The sequence below is a fragment of the Bombina bombina genome, chromosome 6, assembly GCF_027579735.1.
Source record: "Bombina bombina isolate aBomBom1 chromosome 6, aBomBom1.pri, whole genome shotgun sequence".
NCBI classification, from domain to species: domain Eukaryota; kingdom Metazoa; phylum Chordata; class Amphibia; order Anura; family Bombinatoridae; genus Bombina; species Bombina bombina.
The window spans coordinates 237,725,633-237,744,719 of record NC_069504.1 but is presented as its reverse complement, the minus strand read 5'-3'; the positions used below and the strand labels follow the sequence as shown (position 1 = coordinate 237,744,719).

The window sequence follows — 19,087 nt, the reverse complement described above, 5'->3', positions numbered from 1 at the left end:
TACTAACAGCCTATTTTTAACTTAAAAGTTATTTAATTGAAATATTAGAGTCTTTTAGGAAGAGTTCTACCTCTGACATAGAATTAAAGACCCGGGTTCTTTCACCATCTATAATTTTCAATTTTGCAGGATAAATGATGGTGGCCTGATGTCCTAGCTGAATTAATTTGGTGCAAATTGGGGCAAGAGCCCTTCTCTTGGATGAAGTCTCCACTGAGAAGTCTTGAAATAAGAGGATTTTAATATCCCCCAGGAGGATAGGCTGATTCTTGCGAAAGAATTGCAATAGTGAAATTTTATCTTGGAAATTTAAAAGCTTTGCAATGACGGGTCTAGGTCTATAGGTTCCTTTATTGTCTGGCCAGGGCTTGCCTATCCTATGTGCTCTCTCGACTATAATTTGAGAGTGGTTGGGGGGCATTTTAAGAAGCTGAGGTAATGTCTCTGAGACAAAAATATTTAAATTTTCATGGGTCCCATTCTCGGGGACTCCTATTATACGGATGTTATTCCTGCGAGAACGGTTCTCGAGGTCTTCTAATTTGGCCTGTATTGTGGTTACGGATAGATTGAGTGTTTCAATGTTGGTAGTCTGCAGTGTGGTAAGATCTTCCAGATCTGACACCCTTTGTTCGAGTTCATTAATTCTATTAGCGAATTGTCTAACCTCTTGAGAGAGTAATGTGAGGTCCTGTTTGATCTCAATTTTAAGTGCGTCGAAGTTGGGTGCCAAGGCCTGTGAGATTTTCGTAACCAAAACTTGCATATTTAGAGTGTCAGTTGCAGAGGGTATAGTAGCAAATGTTGCTTGGGTCTCAATAGGGGGGTCTGCCGAGCCCTTTGCTCTTCTATCTTTTTGCCTTGCCGGCATCGTTGGTGAAGGAGTCCTAACGTGAGTGTGAAAAAATTTGTCCATGTGCAAGGTGAAGAGAGGAAAAATGAATAAACCCAGTGACTTAGTTGAAGGAGATTTCTCTCTGTGACTCTAATTTAATAAAAAATGGGAAGGAGAAAAAGGAAGGGAGGTGAAATAGAGAGTGAAGGAAAGTGAAGGGATAGTGTCCGGGGAGGGAGTGAATCTATTATACACTTATGGTGAAGACACAGGGGTGGAAAAAAGAGTTGGAGGCAAGGCCAAGTGATAGGGCTCGTTCACCCCGATAAGTCGACAACAGGTGCAAGAGGATAGAAAAATGGGAAGAGCAGGGGGGTAGAGACCACCCTTGCTCTGTGAGTAATTGTTGAAAACTGAAGGAGACCTAGAAAAGATTTAGTCTATATAATACTCTGTAAGGTTCAGCTATAAGACAATATGTATGAAGAAGAGAAACAATTACTTTGTTTTCAGTTACTGTCTAATGGGTTCTAAACTATATATTGCGCAGAGAACCAAGTATTTCAATCAAGTACCATGAACATATAACACAGTATCTATGTTTTTTTTTAAATTCTGTCTATAGTTTAAGAATCAATCCTAACCTAGCTCAGCTTATGAGGTTTGTTCTTTATGTAGGTAATGAACTTTTTCTTCCCTCCCCAGTCCCCACCTCTTCACTATTCCTATAGGATTTCAATTTTTATCAAACAATTGTAGAGTGACTAGGGCAAAAGGAAAAAAATCATGGAAAGAATTCTGGTTTCTTGGAGATTAGCAGAAAAAAACAGGAATTTAACTTGGAGTCACAGTTAGTTAAGTGACAAACCAGTAATATTTTAAATTATTTTGAATCAAATTACAGTGATTTGATTCAACCACTCAGTGTTGTAATGTATAACTGTTACCCTAAGCCCCAAGTTAGATTATGGGTTAAAGTAAGCCGAAGGCTAATATTGTGGGTATTTTCTATACAGGGGCCAATTACATATAACAAGAGCTGGGGCTAGTGGTGAAAGTGCTATATAAACAGTTGAAGTGAAATTAGATGGTTCTTTTAGCTAATAAAGACATTAGAAGGCAAAATACAAAGTACAATATTGTTTGATTGCAGAGTTCAGCAGTCTGTGAGAAAAATTTAAAGTGTCCATTAACATAGAAGACTGTAAATAATTGTGTAGTAGTTGAACTGTCTTGTTTCAATTTAAGGATAGTAGCAAGACAAGTGTGTTAGTTCAATATCCTTATATATATATTTTTTTTTTTTTTGTATCAGACACCGACAGTAAAAAGAGAAGAGATGTGTGTCTCAGGATTTTCAGTGATTGCTTGCGAAGCCTCTCAATTTTAACAGTCACCAGTTTTAGGTAATGTTTCCATTGCTCCCCCACAATGGCCGTGCCCTCTTCTGAGGTTTATGAAATAACACTGTGATTATGGCAGACAATAAAGTAATCTCTGAGAAAATTCACTCACCCCCTCCTGCGTTTTTCAGGCGTTTGTCGTCTGCAGAGTCTGACCGTCTGGCTCCAGTTGTTGTGGGCTGATTTTGTTCGTTAGAACTGCTGCATATGCTTTTAGAGATGTGTCCCAGCCAAGGTCCACAACCGGCTCCCCCTGCGCAGCACCGGTGGGGGGGGGAGAGGGCAACGCCGCACCGGCGACCGAGGCGTCACAGGAAGAGCGCACACCTGACTCGACCAGCCTCCCCAGCCTAGCTCCCTCCCGCGCAGCACCGGTGGGGGAGGGAGGGGGCGAGGTCCGGCCAGTCCGTGTGCAGGTCGGTAGGCAGACGGGAGGTAAGTTTTGGAGCGCTGCAGCCCAAAGTTGAAGATGGTCTGTGCGAAGGTGTGAGACGCCAGGAGGGGGAAAGAGTTCCTTTCCTCTGGAATAGCAAAGCTCAGAGTAAAATTAAGATGGTGAGATGAGGTAGAGACAGCGTTTGGATAAAGTTCCGAACTTTAATAAGCGGTGCCTTCAGGGTTGTACTTCCAAGGAATAGGGAGTTAGTATGCAGGGTCACAACAGTGGGCTGACATGCCACTGTAGGGTTCCGGAGCAGTTCTGTGTTAGCTACCAGGGAGATAGCCCCAAGCCTGAGGCTGACGCGGGAGTCCACCGCCAATATCCAAGGGCTGGAGATGTGAGCTGGGCAGCACCTGTGCGACCTGTGCAGCACCTGTACAGCTCCTCCTCCACCGGAACCCTGGAGCATGCAATTTTAAACAACTTTCTAATTTACTCCTATTATCAATTTTTCTTTGTTCTCTTGCTTTATTTGAAAAAGAAGGCATCTAAGCTATTTATTGGTTCAGAACCATGGAAAGCACTTGTTTATTGGTAGGTAAATTTACCCACCAATCAGCAAGAACAACACAGTTTGTTCACCAAAAATGGGCCGGCATCTTAACTTACATTCTTGCATTTCAAATAAAGATACCAAGAGAATGAAAAGAATTTGATAATAGGAGTAAATTAGAAAGTTGCATGCTCTATCTGAATCACGATAGAAAAAATTTGGGTTCAGTGTCCCTTTAAACAATGCTACCGGATCCCTTGTAGAAACGATCCATTACTGCAACCTGCCAGAAAAACCGAACTAGGACCGCATCTGTGCTAAAAGCACATGAAAAGTGTTCTACGTGCTGCTCTAGCCCAGATAAACCCCAGTACAGCACATCTGAAGACCTGCAACTGCTTGGAAATAGTGCTACAAGCAGAGGCTCCAAAAAACAGTAAGTCCCGCCCTTCGTGGGCATGCTGCAAGTCTCTGATTCCCTCTCAGGGAAAAAACTAAAGTGAAACCTCCAGAGCCCTCCATTTTAGTGAAAATAAACTTAGCTCCAACATAACTCCAGCCCAAGTGCCTGCACCTAATCACTGCCCAAGTAAGACTTCCCTTCTGAAAGTCTGAAACTGTCCCCACATAAGTAAAGTTTACCATTATATACCGTAGTGCTAATGAAACAAACACTGAGACTCCTTAGATCCCAGAAAAAGGCAGCACTTACCTCAAACACTGCGTGGCAGTAGGGCAGTTACCAAGCTTGAGAGGTCCTCTCCCTCACATTGGCCTGAGAGATAAGCAATGCTGAGTCAGTAATCTCAGGCTGAAGGATATGGGGCAGCTGAAAATGGGAGGTGCAGTGATAATTATGTCCCGCCAGTTCCCATAGCTCTAAAGCCACCAGAGCTCTACTGTAGAGACTGATATGGACTAGGCTACACCCCAGATCAAAGTAGCACTCTCTGGCACTACTCCTAAAACAAAAAACTCTTGATTGAAGAATCTAAACTAACACCTCACTTTACCTGCTTCCTATCACTAACATAGGCAAAGAGAATGACTGGAGTGGGAGGAGCTATTTAACAGCTCTGCTGCTCTTTGCCTCTTCCTGCTGACCAGGAAGTGAATATCCCATAAGTAATGAAGATGATCCGTGGACTCATCGTCTTTAAGAAGAAATCTATCTTTTACTGCTTATGTAATGGGCAGCACCTGCCCTTAAGATAACTGCAGTGAATCCTAGGTTTTAAAAAAGGTGCTATGCATAATTAGGAGGTGCATGAAATGCAGTGTCCCTTTTAACAACAACACACACACACACATATATATATATATATATATCTAATTACTATTCCCAGTCTAATATTTGCTTTGAATACATCATTAGGTCTAAAAACGTATTTACCATTTAAAAAAGGGACATGAAACCATTTTTTTTCCTTTCATGATTCAGATAGAACATACAATTTTCCAATATGATCAAATTTGCTTCATTCTCTTGGTATAACTTTGTTATGACATATATGCCTTGTGATTGTGTTCAGCTAGCTCCCAGTAGTGCTTTGCTGCTTCGTTAACAAAAGGTATACCAAGAGAATGAAGCAAATTTGACCATATTGGAAAATTGTATGTTCTATCTGAATCATGAAAGAAAAAAAATGGTTTCATGTCCCTTTTTTAAATGGTAAATACGTTTTAGACCTAATGATGTATATGTGTAGCCACCACTCAAGCAGCAGTATATTACTGTTCTTACCTAGGTATGCTTTTATTATTTAACAAAGGATACTAAGAGAATGAAGTAAATTAGATAATGCTAAAAAACTGCATGCTACATCTGTATCGTGAAAGACAAATATTGGGTGTCATGTCCCTTTATGGGACATGGACTTTAAGCCTTGCAGTCCCAAATATGACATCATAGGATTATGGGGGAAAAAGTAACCGAACTGAAGTTGTACTATGAAAAGTTGGACCAATGACAACAAAAGCAGTTTAATTAGTTATCTTTATTAAAAACACTATAATTACAATTCAATAGTTTACAAAAACCCTGTGCAAGTAAAATAAAAAATGTTTAGAGCTATGAACATAGCTTAATCAGCACAAAGTTGTATCTAAACAGAAAAGGTTGTGAGCAGCAGTACAAATACATATATATGAACTAGCAGTGCAATTATAATTACACTAAGCAGCCTTGACTTTATTAAAAATATACACATATATATAAAAAGCACCATATTTTGTAATAAAGACATACATGGAATGTAAACATGGTAGATTTGTTCAAGTATTTAGACAGCCCTGTTAACACCTGTATCAAATGACGATAAAAAATGCAAATGTTGTTATATTCTTAGCTTCTAGTGCATAACCATTACACAATTTTGCCACAGTGCAAATACAAAATTACCTATTTCCAATAATATCATTAGTATGGCAGAAAAATTGCTCTAAAATCACCAAGGAATGAAGGATACACATTTCAAAAGCCCATTAAAACGGGTCACTGTTTAGTGTTAACATAGTAACAAAGCCAACAGATTTTAGCTTTCAGAGTCAAAACAAATTTACCACAGAAACTGCTCAATGTCAACTCACCATATTAGACTATGTTGTACATAGTAAAAAGAGCAACAAAAGCAAGATATGGATTCCATATCAATACATAAAATTTAACAGCTCAATATTAAAAAATGACAGAAGTCTACATAAAAACAAATTTCATATCATACATTAATAACATTTTCCAAATACAAAGACGAGGGGATCAATACATTTAAACATATTAGTTAATATTAAAAAAAATAAGAAGAAAGAAAGAAGAGTTCTAAACACTATTTATGGACATCTAAGTCGTATACCACGTTCATCCTTACAAAAGAGATTCACAGTTAATTTGGTCTCAATGCTTAAAGCAGAAAACATTCACATACACTGACGTCACAGCTAATGTTTAATTTTTTACATTTTCTACAGGTGTAAATGATAAAAGGGCTATCCGTATTCAAGTAGTGAGTATGCTACTCCAAGTAATGTAGTTTTAAGCATATTATGCTTAAAGATTGCAGAAATGTATTTCCAACTCCATACTGTTCTTCATAATTAAGGCATGTTACAACAAACTGTGTATATAGCTTTCCTCTTTGTCAAGCAACTGTGGGTTGTAACAAAATAGCAGAAATGCAAGAGAAAAAAAATAATCTGACAAAAGCTGCTGTGAGACAACTGGTGATCAGAAAAGTCAAAAGCAGCTGTGATCAAGTGTGTATAAGTGCAGGGTAAGTATTGGTATAATTGAAAACCACAAACGTGTTATAGTATTCGCAGATACTCATTGTCCTAACAAAATCCTTGATTAAGAGTGTGGTTTGACAGTCTGCTAAAAAAAAAACCCCAAAAACAAATTCCACCAATCAAAAATAAATTACACAAGTACTTAGAAAGGTCATGTTATTGTTGCAGATAGGCAACAGTGACTTTGCTCAAAATGCTACATAATTAATATGTAAATGAGAAAAAAGTTCTGAAGTGCCAAAAGCTATGCTCATTCTCCAGCACTGCTGCTAATTTCCAGTCTTCTCTGCACAGAGCTGAAATGCGCCCCTTCACTTTTCCGAACAAATGATGGAACTCCAGCATCTCCAGGAGTTTTGAAGAATGCATCCCTGTGAGCTGGACGGACGTTTTTTGGAGTTAGCGGCGTTGGCGACTAGTGTGGGGAGAAGGGGGTAGAAAAAAAAAATACATTAATTTAATATTTGATAAAATATGAAAGGGTACCACAGACATGGCATGGCTCAATATTGGTGTTTGTAGCAAAATAAGAGCAATTTAGGACTATGTTTATAGTGTTGAGATACGGTTTGTATTCCAGCTAACAGCAATTCTGACTTATTTGTTCTTGTGCATTATTGTGTTCACTGTATATTTTTTGACAAGCAATTAAAAAGACATGAACATCACGAGAGCAGTGAAAACAAAAGCGGATGTTGTCAAATTTAGCAGATGTCTTACCTTCTGAGTTTTAAGGATAGGCTCTGTTGAAAGATTATGAGGCAAATCTGGAGAATACTCAGATACTTTCCGAGATACCATTGGTTGGGCGCCAATAATCAGAGGTGTAGCTGAAGTCATGGCAGGTAGGTTTAAATTCATTCCAACTGGGCTAGGTACAGTGCTATTGGGAACAGCTGGAGAGCAGAACAGAGGATATCCTGGCGAGGATGATGATGGCACAACCATACAGGGAATTTTCAGAGATGCCAACTGACTTGGAGACACAGTACTTGCAGTTTGACTTGAGGGAAGAAAGAAGTTGAAGCCATTCAGTCCTAAAGATAAAAAAGAAAACAAAGTGATCAGATTTTTTTTGTTAACTGACAGGTAGTTAGAGCAGCTAAAAAAAACAAAACACAAAACGACCACTATAATTTTAAAAGTGTTCTACATATCTATGTACAAAACACTCTCGTGAAAATAAATGATTTTACATTTTATACACCCATATATAAACATAATATATAATGTAATGAATACATGTTGCCATACAGTATACTATATGTCAACCCATGACACAACTATACATATACATTAAAAATAGCAATTGGTCAGTGGTCTTCATGTAAGAGTCTTCAACATAAAGACATTTTATTTTCTTCCCCATTTCAAAGAGACACACAGGCTAAGATTTAACAAGGGGTCTCAGCACCATCGACTGCAGATTTGCAGTCGAGAACGCTGCTTCTCAACACGTGGAGGATATCAAGCTCCCTGGACTTTTCTGACCAGGGAGATTGACAGTCACTGTCAAAGCACAATTGGCTGCGCTGCACACATGTGCAATGATAAAAGCAGGCAGTGAATGGCTGCCCGCCAGAGAAGGACGTACGCTCCTGTCCGCCTGTAGTATGATAAATCTAGCCCATAGAACACTTACCTGCTGCTGGGGTAACATAGAAGTATGGTGGTAAAACAGTTGATTTCTGGTTTTCCTGAAGACCTATTTTACTGATTTGAAAGGTATCTCCCAGAACTTCGTTGTCACTCACACCTCTGTGCAGATTACCATTGGGGATTACTTTTTCATCTTCTCTACAAAGGCTCTCACAAGAGTTAGAACTGACAAACTGCAAATAAAAAAAAAAAATGAATAAGAACAAAAGAATAATTAAGAACTTTCTACTAGATTAAGACATGTCAAGCTATTATATAGCATTAAAATATCTATAAATGATTTTTACTTTAGCTAGGTCTAAACATAAAATACAATGCAAAATGCGACAAATGAAATATTTTAAACATGTAAGGAAGACATACCCGTTCTGGTACAAAAGAATGTGGGAAACCACCCATGGCAATTCTCGGTCGCTTTGTGGGCATTTCATCCTCAGATATTGCAGTATGCTTCAAATCTGTGGTTGCAGATGCAACTACTGAGCTTTCTTCAGTAGGATGTTCTTCTGCACTTGGCACAGACTCTTCTCCAAGTTTACCACAAAGCATGAATACAGAAGAGGGGAGGTACATGTATGGCTGGTTAGGGACTAGGGTATGATTGCTTAGTTCTGCACCAGGGTGGGAATTGGGCATAGCAGCAGACTGTCCATTTGTAACATTTTGGGCTGTAGATGATCCTTGATGAACCACAGGTGTCAGACAGTATTCAGAATCTATTGGAACAACAACTGAGAAAGGGAGATGGCTGGCATTTTGTAATACTGTATTCTTATGTGACAGATTCTGGTTCCTGAGGGTGAAAAAAAAAAAAACCACATTAAAAAGGTTAGGCATCCAGTTATGGTACAGTGGAATCTGTTAGTGCTCTAAAATAATTGATAATTATATCATCTGTTTAAAGACATTGCACTGCATTCCATTTCCACTGAAACTGCTTTAAATGGACATTATAATTTTATATTGCCATCTCAAAGTGTTTAAAAGGGACAGTCAACACCAGACACAACAGGATTTCATATTGTTATGAAACAAATAACACTCAAAGGTGTAAATAGGGGCGCTATCACTTGAAGAGGTGTAAATGTAGGATGTATAGCGTTATCAAATGTGAAAACTAATTTACACAATAAACCATATAAGGAAGCAACAGTATATAATGTTACAACATATAACTGATACCATACTTAGAGTCCAAATTAAATTTGTGTATGGGATCACACAAAAAGGGTGGAAAAGGGTCAGGCTGAGGAAACAGTAATACTGAGAAACGCGTTGCTGTGCATTTTTAGTGTTTAATAAACACTTGTTTTTAAGTTACTCGCTACTTTTTATTTTTACTGAGTGACCCTTTAGTGTTTACCTGAGTGGTTTTTAGCAAGGAGATATTTTTACACTCCTATTTACTGCGAGTGAAGAGGCACCTTGAAAGTTTGTGCTTTCTGCATCTAGAGGAGAGTGTGTTACAGGACAACTGAGGATCCGGTTTGCCAAGTTTGCACTACATTACAGTGCTATACCAAATGTGTGAGTGTATACTATCCAGCATTTGTTATAATACCCTGCAGAATCACACTATGTGGCGGTTGTTCCATCTTTTATAGAGCTCACCACGAGGGAAGAGGCACCTTGAAGTCTTAAAATTCTGTTTTTCTTACACCCCGAGGATAGTTTTACCGGACAACTCTGATGATCGATCTGTACGTCACAGTGCTATACTAAATGTGAGTGTATATTATCCACCACCTGCCATTTGATATATCTTGTAGAATTACGCTATGTGGCGCCTTCTCCATCTTTTTTAGAGTCATATTGTTATAACACAAACGAAGATCCGCCTACACTGCCTTACTTCTGTATTACCTATATCCTTGTCCTAGTAATCCTTCACGATACATCGGTTAATCTATGCTAAATATGGCCGCCAAACTCCTTCCCTTCTCTATGCCATTTCAGGCTCGTTCATGTAGGTATTGAGGCCGCTCTTCATACGTCATCACACATGCGCATTTGTAAATCAGTCAGATTGTAACCCGACATCGGACTTGCCGCAGCCAATTAATTTGTTAGGTCACAAAAATCTATAACGATCATTTCAAAAGCTAGAAATAGAATCCGGCAGAAACAATTGTGCAGAATAAAGTGCCGCTTTTTAGGTTCCTATTCAATCACTGATGCACTAAACTCGGTGAACGAGTTTGAAGATTCTGACCGAGGATTGCATTCTGATTGGCGGATGGCTTGAAACAGAAGGTAGATACGCAACGGTGGGGGGAGTTAGGTGGCCATAATAATTTGAGCAGATTAATGCCTGTATTTTGAAGGATTACTTGGACAAGGATAGAGGTAATAGAGAAGGGAGGCGGTGCAGACGGATCTTCGTTTGAGTTATCAAAATATGGAATCATGTTGTGTCGGGTGTTGACTGTCCCTTTAACCTTTTAAAGCCGTTCTATTCCGTCATAATTAGACTGGGCCATTATGATGGAATAGAACGTCATAGCCAATTGCTGTCCTGAAGCCTTCCATGCTTTCAGGATTTGATTGCGGTCTGGAGGGCGTTCCTAGGGTTTTAGGGACGTCCCCAGACGCAATCCAATAATTGAAATCTTGCGATCATGTGCACGATCGCGTGGTTTCAATTTGACTACATCGGAATAGTTGTTCCGATGTAGGCACTTTAGCCCTGACATGAAAGGGTTAAGCCGATTTACAGTGTGTGTGTGGGGAGAGGGAATTTTTCACTTTCTGTAGAACCCTTCCTTTGGGCATTTAGCAAAATCTCACTTCTCTGCACTAGCCCAAGTTTGCACTTATTGGAAACAAATAATAAAAAATATTCTAAAATGTAATAACCTAACTGCAATATGGATGGTAAAAGAGTGTGTATATATATATATATATATATATATATATATATATATATATATATACACACACACATATATATACATACACTCCTCTTAGCACTTTCTGTAAAAGTCATGTTGAAGCATTTGAAAGTGATGCAACGTAGCTGTAAAAAGCTGACAAAAAAAAAAAATATCACCTGAATAAGGGAGTGATTTTACCTCAAATTTCCTCAGAAGCCACATCCCATTGTAAAGGGACTTTAACTCCTTCGTGACCAGACCATTTTCTAATTTTCTTACCCTTAAAGTGAATGTCAAGTTACTAATAGTGCCCCACAGCATTGGATAGACTTTAAAAATTAACAAGGGTTTAATTCAAGAAAGCTTTTATATGTACAAATTTTACTGAATTTTTACCCATTTACCCCTGCAACGATAAGCGCAGCTCTCCCGGCCACCATATTGTCAAATTGATCTACAGATGACGATTTGTAAAATAACTATTCCTTGTTTACCTCCCAGGGGTGTTCAGCCCCTTTGCGCAAATGTCACGGCCCAGGCGAAAACAAGGATTGGTTCTTTTACGAATCGTCATCTATCAATCAATTTGACAAAATGGCGAACGGGAGAGTCTATCCAATGCCATGGGGCACTATTAGTAACTTGACATTCACTTTAAGGACCAGGGCTATTTTTACATTTCTGCTGTGTTTAGCTGTAATTTTCCTTACTCATTAAATGTACCCACACATATTACATACCGCTTTTCTTTGTTATTAAAAGGACTTTCTAAAGATACCATTATTTTCATCATATACTATAAAAAAATGTTTTATCAAATAGGATGAAAAAAAATAACCCCCCCACTTTTTCTAACTTTGACCCCCAAAATCTGTTACACATCTACAATCACCAAAAAACACCCATGCTAAATAGTTTTTAAATTTTGTCCTGAGTTTAGAAATACCCAATGTTTACATGTTCTTTGCAAGTTATAGGGCAATAAGTACAAGTAGCACTTTGCTATTTCCAAACAATTTCTTTTTCAAAATTAGAGACCGTTACATTTTAACAACGATATCTGTCAGGAATCCATGAATAACCCTTTACATGTATATATTTTGTTTAAGTAGACAAACCAAAGTATTGATCTAGACCCATTTTGGTATTTTTCATTCCATTATTTAATTGCCGAATGCGATCAAATAAAATAAAAAAAAGTTCACTTTTTCCTTAACTTTGGGTTTCTCACTGAAATTATTTACAAACAGCGTGTGCAATTATGGCACACATGGTTGTAAATGCTTCTCTGGGATCCCCTTTGTTCAGAAATAGAGATATATGGCTTTGGCATTACTTTTTGGTAATTAGGAGGCTGCTAAATGCCGCTGCGCACCTATTGTATTATGCCCAACAGTTAAGGGGTTAATTGAGTAGCTTGTAGGGTTCGTTTTAGCTTCTCCCTGCTATAGCTCCCACCCACCAATGATCGGCACCATTGCTGGCCGATGCAGAGAGGGCCACAGAGTGGCTCTCTCTGCATCAGATGCCTAAAAAATTTTTTTATTGCAGGATGCCTCAATATTGAGGCATCACTGCAAATAACATGAAAACAGCTGGAAGCGGTCACGATCGATTCCAGCGCTTGAAAACCCCGAGGATGTACAGGGTACATCCTTGGTCCTTAAGGGGTTAAAAGTGGCCAATCAAGATGCTAGTCCTGGAACTTGCAAGAAAGTGTGCACCTAGCACAGTGGTGATGTTATTTCCCTTCTCAGTTTAAGGAAGTTTGCTATTAAATCTTATGATATTACACTAAAGCAAAGCCTGACTTCCCGGAACTCAGCACTGCTGACACCCCCCCACTGCAGCTGGACAATAGCTGAAGGATAACTTCACACACCACTTACTTTTGTGAGCCAATGAAATTTTGAGGTGAAATATCTTTTTCTTTTACATAGAGACGCTCAGGTGATATTTTCTTGTCAGCTCTTTACGTTTATGCTGCATCACTTTCAAGCGATTTACCACATGGGTGTTAAGTCCCTTTAAATTACAAAATAAAATAGTACAAATTATTTGTCACTTACGTTGAATCTTCTTCAATCTTCTGTCTGCATACTGCTGCCAAATGTGCCATCTTTGATGAGTAGGAGTCACAAGCTTCCATGCATACTGTAAAAACAAAATGTTTTTGTAAAGTTAGCGAATCCATTACCAATATAAAAAAGGGATAGTAAACACCTTGTAATTACAAGAGGTTGTTGTTGTGTTGCTATAGAATATTATACACGCCAAACCCCCCATGATTTGCCTTATTTAGGAGTCCGTTTGGGTTTTAGTCAAACAACAAGGCTAGCCACTTTAAATGTTAATTGCTTTGCAGCCATCTGATAAAGCCAATTATGGATGTAGCAGGATTAGCTTTGAAGTTCAAGTTCTGAGAATTAGAAACGGCTCAATTTTCAGAGCTAAATGAAATGTAAAGGGGGCAAAATAAATAAAAGTATATTGCAAAATAGGTTCATTATGCATAACTAAACATTTTACATACAACTATCAAGCTGTTTACTGTCCCTTCAATGTCAGAGAACAGCAATTTATTGCCAAGTCTGTAGCAGAGTTTAAAGAACAGCCTTTACGGAGAATAACACCAACCACACGCAAATGCGGTTCCTAAAAAAGACCTAATTATATCCTCACTTGAAGTAGCTGGGGCAGTGTAATAATTTGAAATATTATAACATTTTCTGATATTTATAAATGTTTCCTAAGCTATCCAAATCACAAATGAATTGCATAATTATAATATACAAAGGGATATGAAACCCAATTTTTTTTTCTTAAATTGGAGACTTTTTTTAAAATGGTATGCTCTGTCTGAATCACAAAAGAAAATGTTTGGGTTTCATATCCCTTTAATTAATTTAAGCTTTATATTGGCTTAAAATTTAGCCATGTGTTCAGTAAAATCAGCTGGGCAGTGTGCCCTATAAATAGGTTATATAGAAAACACTTATTTTTTTGTTCCATTCTTCCAGTGTCTGGTTACTGGAAGGGCAGTTTGGCTCCTCAGATATGCAACAAACAAAGCCTTAGTGAGGGATTTGGCTGCTTGTAGCTACCTACCATTGGGTGCCTTGTGGGGACTGCTGGGTTCAGAGCAGACCTTCCTCTTCACATTGTTAGAAGACGGAGGCTTGTTGAAGGACGAGTGACGAGACAATCTCTCTTTGGTATTGCCAGATGCAGCGAACAGGATGTTGGCTTCTCTCTTATAGTTTGGAGATGAGGTTGGTGTAACGTCAATCCGCTGATCTACTAGAACAAAATGATAACTTTTTTTTTAATTTACCGTTTTGATACTTGCATATTAGGCTTGATTTGTTTGTTCTATGCATGTTAAAGGGACAGTAAAGTCAAAATTAAACTTTCATGATTCAGATAGAGCATACAATTTAAAACAAATTACTAAAGAGTACTTAAGACACGTGCACACTCCTGAGCTCCTATGAGCCCACCTAGTTTTACTGTTCAATAAAAGATACCAAGATAACAAAAATTTGACAACAGAAGTAAATTGCAAAGTGGTTTCAAATTGCATGCTCTATCTGAATCATGAAAGTTTAATTTTGACTTAACAGTCCCTTTAAACATTTTTATATGATCATCTTATAGTGAACAGCTGCAGACTACAGCACATACAAAGTTGATAACTATATTTCTGAACCACACATTTAATAAAGTAGCAGTGGTAAGCAGGTAGAAATAAGCTGACCTACCATGGTTATCCATAAAATCTGTTGGCCCAATCCACTTGAATGCAGGTTTTCGTCCTCTCTCTTCTGTAACATGCACCTTCTTTATAAGTCCCAGGCTTGTCAACACATTTGCAATGTCATAAAGCCTACGTACTTTTGCTACATAAAAAAAAAGTACCTGAGTAAATGTTTTGGAGCATTACAGAGGGCTAAACATGATTTTACTTTAATAATTATACATTTTTCCCTTAGAAGTACAGACTAGTCCAGCAATGGAGAATACTCAGGATACAAATTAATTCTAGTCCATAAACCAACAGCTACAAGAAGATGCCAGACGATAACCCTCACCAATAAGTAATACTTACTTTTAAACTTGCTGTGATCTGCTACATCTTGGCTCTCCTCAATTAGTATTTTTGCGGCTATCTCAAGAGTGATTATCTTGGTACTGGATGCAAGAAAGAGCATAACAAACTTCTGGCTCATAATACGCAGTGATTTATCTTTGCGGCTACTTGCAGATGCTGCAATAAAGACAGACAATCAGAATATCAGCAATTGTGTAGAATGGTAAAGATTTTAAATGTAAAAAAAAAAAAAAAAAAAAAGTAGTATTCCAACCCTTTTAGGTCTTTTACAGAATGAATAAATATAAAGTTCTAAAAAAATATGACTTCAACTATGTGGCAACCATGTATATTACAGATAAGAAAGCTGCTAACTTGTAACAGCACAAAAAGTGCATTAATAAAAGTGTAAGCGAAGGAAAAATTCTCACCAGAAGGACCGTCTACTTCAGACAGTTCTAGAAGATACATATTTTGCCCATCTCCTGTGGATTCTTTCCTCCATTCCCCATTTTTGGTTTCAAAGCTCATATCTCTCTGCTGATAAGCGATCTGTGCATCATACTTTTGTTGCTCTCCAATCCGTTGCAAGTTTTTTAGAGTCTGTTGCAGGTTGTGCTGCCCATGCCAGCAATATTGATTCTTTGCCACACGGCTGACTAACTGAAGTGACTCCAGTACATTCACAATGTCATAGATACGCCTACGCTCCACCCCTGTTTAGAGAAAAGTAAACATAGTAATTTAGTACATTTGCAGAAATGTATATAATTCAGAGCATGTAAATAAGTAAGATCAGTAGATTAGACTCAAGGAAACCAGCACAGATACATACCAAGACTAGCAGCTGCTTCATCCAGAGATATAGCAGTCTTCTCTGTTGACAAGGGATGGCTGGGATATCGAGCCAAAAACTTCTGGCACAAAAGTCCCAAACTTTTCTGCTTTCTACTAGGCCTCTTTTCCAACTCGTCAATGTCATCAACAACTTCAAACTGGGAAGAGAAAATAATAGGTGATCTACCAACAAGAACGTACACACACACACACACAGATATTATATATATATATATATATATATATATATATATATATATATATATATATATATATATATATATATTATATACATACTTCAAACATCTGCAGGCATCTAGGGGTATATTAGTAAAATAGCATAAACTAGCTTAGCACTCCACTTTTATACTTTATTATACTGACATTTTGTCGATTAAGGGGAAGAATTACCCCTGAAATAGTAATAAAGTACAGAAAAGGAGATCTGAGCTATTTATTCATTAAGATTTACCTGTTGGGAACAAGGAACAACTTCTTGCTCTTTATTTTCAATTGGTCGAAATAGCTCTTTTTTCTTCTCCCAGTCCCGTATTTCTGGACTTGCAACACTAATTAGCATCTTGAGGTTAGCTGTTGGAGTCCAGGGCTCTTGAGGTCTGTCCACTGACTTGACAGGGGTGATGGGGATTCTTTCTGGGGTGAAGCCTTTTTGTTTTGATAGATCAATTGGCTCACTTTTTAATGAAACTCTCGGACTTACTTTGAATCGATCAAACATATTTTCCTAAAAGAAATAAAATGATTACTCCTAGAAACCATTATATTCCACATCATACTTAGAACACATGAGAAGAAACATATACTAGTAGTGACTTTAACAGTTGGGGACTAGTAATTGTGTGATAGATATATATATATATATATATATATATATATATATATACATACACACACACACTTCATGTAGAGAAGAAGCACACACAGGTCTTAATTAGCATAAGTTTTATTAATTAATTCAGTCAACGTTTCGGTCCTTACAGGGACTTTTATCAAGACTGTGCGAAGCAGTCAGCGGTGACTGCTTCGCACAGTCTATTACGGAGAACAGTCTTGACAAAGGTCCCTGTGAGGACAGAAACGTTGACTGAATTAATAAAACTTATGCTAATTAAGACCTGTGTGTGCACCTCTTCTCTACATGAAAAGTTTCTACCTATCTACCATAGAGTGCACCCAGGCAACTCAACGTACAGTGAGTGCTTGGATACCAAAACCAGATATAGATATATATATATAGATATATATATATATATATATATATATATATATATATATATATATATATATATATATATATATATATATATATATACACACATACATACACACACACACTATATATATATCTTAATACTAAAGAAACCATTCTTTATAGGGCTTATTTATAGGGTACACCACCTGGCTGATTTTACTGACCACCCAGCTAAAACATAAGAAATATTAAGCTAAAATTAGTGATTACATTTTTTTTAAACGATGGTTGGACAAATTGCAAATAAATAATTTTTTGTTAAATTATGCAATTTGTGCTTTTCTACATAGAACTCTGCCTGTGCCCAGCTTCATCATAATGACAAAATTGTCTGTGGAGAACAGGGCAGAAGTTTATAGTAAATCACATAATGGCAGATGATGGATTTAGTTTGTAAAAATAAACTAGTGACCGATGACTCATACATAATTTAAAACAAACATAAACATTAGTGTCACCTTGTACTACTGATCTTGCATTAGTTTTGTAGAAAGTATGTGTAGCAAAATAGGGAAAAAAATAGCCTGACCACAACCACACATTGCAAATAAACTCTAAGAAAATTTAGGGGTGCTTTCCTTTTTAACAAACTACTATCTATATATATATATATATATATATATATATATATATATATATATATATATATATATATATATATATATATATATATATATTTATAAAACATACCTTATGCAACTTTACATATTGCCTTACAATATTACATTACAAAAATGTACTTACCTTCTGTGAACTCCTTAAATCAATTACTGGATCCACTTTAGATTTTCTTGTGCTGATTAGATCCTTCAGCGTTAAACACCCTGCCATTTCCATATTTAAATAAATAGATCTAAAAATACATGCAAGTTTAGTAAACGTATAAACGTAAAAATAATAATAATAGTGCCAAAAGCATGAGATCCGTTAAATGTGCCTAATTAAATATAATTAGTGCCATTGTTATTTTGTATATATAGACAGTACAGTTTAGGCGCCTTCAGTACCCGGGAAGTTTAGGATTTGTTAAAATTTTGGCGCAAAGGAAATGGTAAAATCCCGGGAGTTGGAGCTAAGTAAAATGTAACATGACACCCAGGGTGTCATCAAGTACCAGTCGGGGGAGTTTCTGTTCAGTTTAACCCTTTAGCCGCAGAATTAAGTCAGATTATCCATTAGATGTAAACAAGAACTACAGATTAAATAAACTGCAGTGTTAAAATGCAAGACAGATCTGACATAAATTACCCATAAAACACATAAACTACAAGACACAAACTTACTGTGTAGTCTTCCCAATACGATTTTCATGCAAAACCAATCAACTTCAGCAGCACAATTTACACATCCCAGTTTTAAAGCAAATACTTTAGTGTGATCTTGTTGCGAGCGTCTAACTTCTGCCACTGCTGCTTGTCACTGATCTGCATTCAACAAGTCCACGATCGCACGTAACCAACTTCACTAAAACATTTTACATCCCGCTGCAACTTCTATTCTGGCGCCCTTACAGTTCCTTAGCTGCTTCATCCAATCAAAAGAGGAGGCAATGCCACTTAGCCAATCATATCATGGCTTGACCCCCGCCCCTTTTCTCGCTAGTTTTGAAGAGTGAGAGGTAGAGCTGGGCGCGCTCTCTAATAGACAGCTCGCGCCTTTCTCTTACCTGTGGGACTAGGCGGGAGGGTGGAGGGCTGTGCAGCGCGCGATTAGCTGATGGCTTGTGGAGCACCAGAATGGCAGATGCGTTATTCGCATTAATTGTATTAACGACTTGTTAAAGCTTGCTGGCGATGTGTTAACTAGTGCCGCTTACAATCTGTAAAGCCAGCTAGCGTTTTGTGTTTTCAAATATATTGTAAAAACCTGTTTAGGTTAAATGACATGCACGTTATAC

At 37.6% G+C, this 19,087-nt stretch overlaps 1 protein-coding gene across 3 annotated transcripts; it reads right to left on the bottom strand.

Moving 5' to 3' along the window:
- Positions 1 to 5,151: 5,151 nt before the first annotated feature.
- On the bottom strand, positions 5,152 to 18,612 carry E2F7 (E2F transcription factor 7). 3 transcript variants are annotated; one of them, XM_053719786.1, is made up of 13 exons: positions 18,474 to 18,612; positions 17,935 to 18,043; positions 16,390 to 16,662; positions 15,916 to 16,075; positions 15,512 to 15,796; positions 15,099 to 15,257; positions 14,752 to 14,889; positions 14,099 to 14,290; positions 13,060 to 13,144; positions 8,481 to 8,910; positions 8,101 to 8,290; positions 7,179 to 7,495; positions 5,152 to 6,873 (listed from the first exon to the last, which is right to left on the bottom strand). In XM_053719786.1, exons 2-13 carry the CDS (start codon positions 18,025 to 18,027, stop codon positions 6,709 to 6,711), a joined length of 2,487 nt encoding a protein of 828 aa, XP_053575761.1. In that variant the 5' UTR covers positions 18,028 to 18,043; positions 18,474 to 18,612; the 3' UTR covers positions 5,152 to 6,708. The 3 variants fall into 3 exon arrangements, with proteins under 3 accessions (XP_053575761.1, XP_053575760.1, XP_053575762.1); XM_053719785.1 differs by having other exon boundaries at positions 17,935 to 18,554; XM_053719787.1 differs by having other exon boundaries at positions 14,099 to 14,287; positions 17,935 to 18,554.
- Between the last annotated feature and the right edge of the window lie 475 nt (positions 18,613 to 19,087).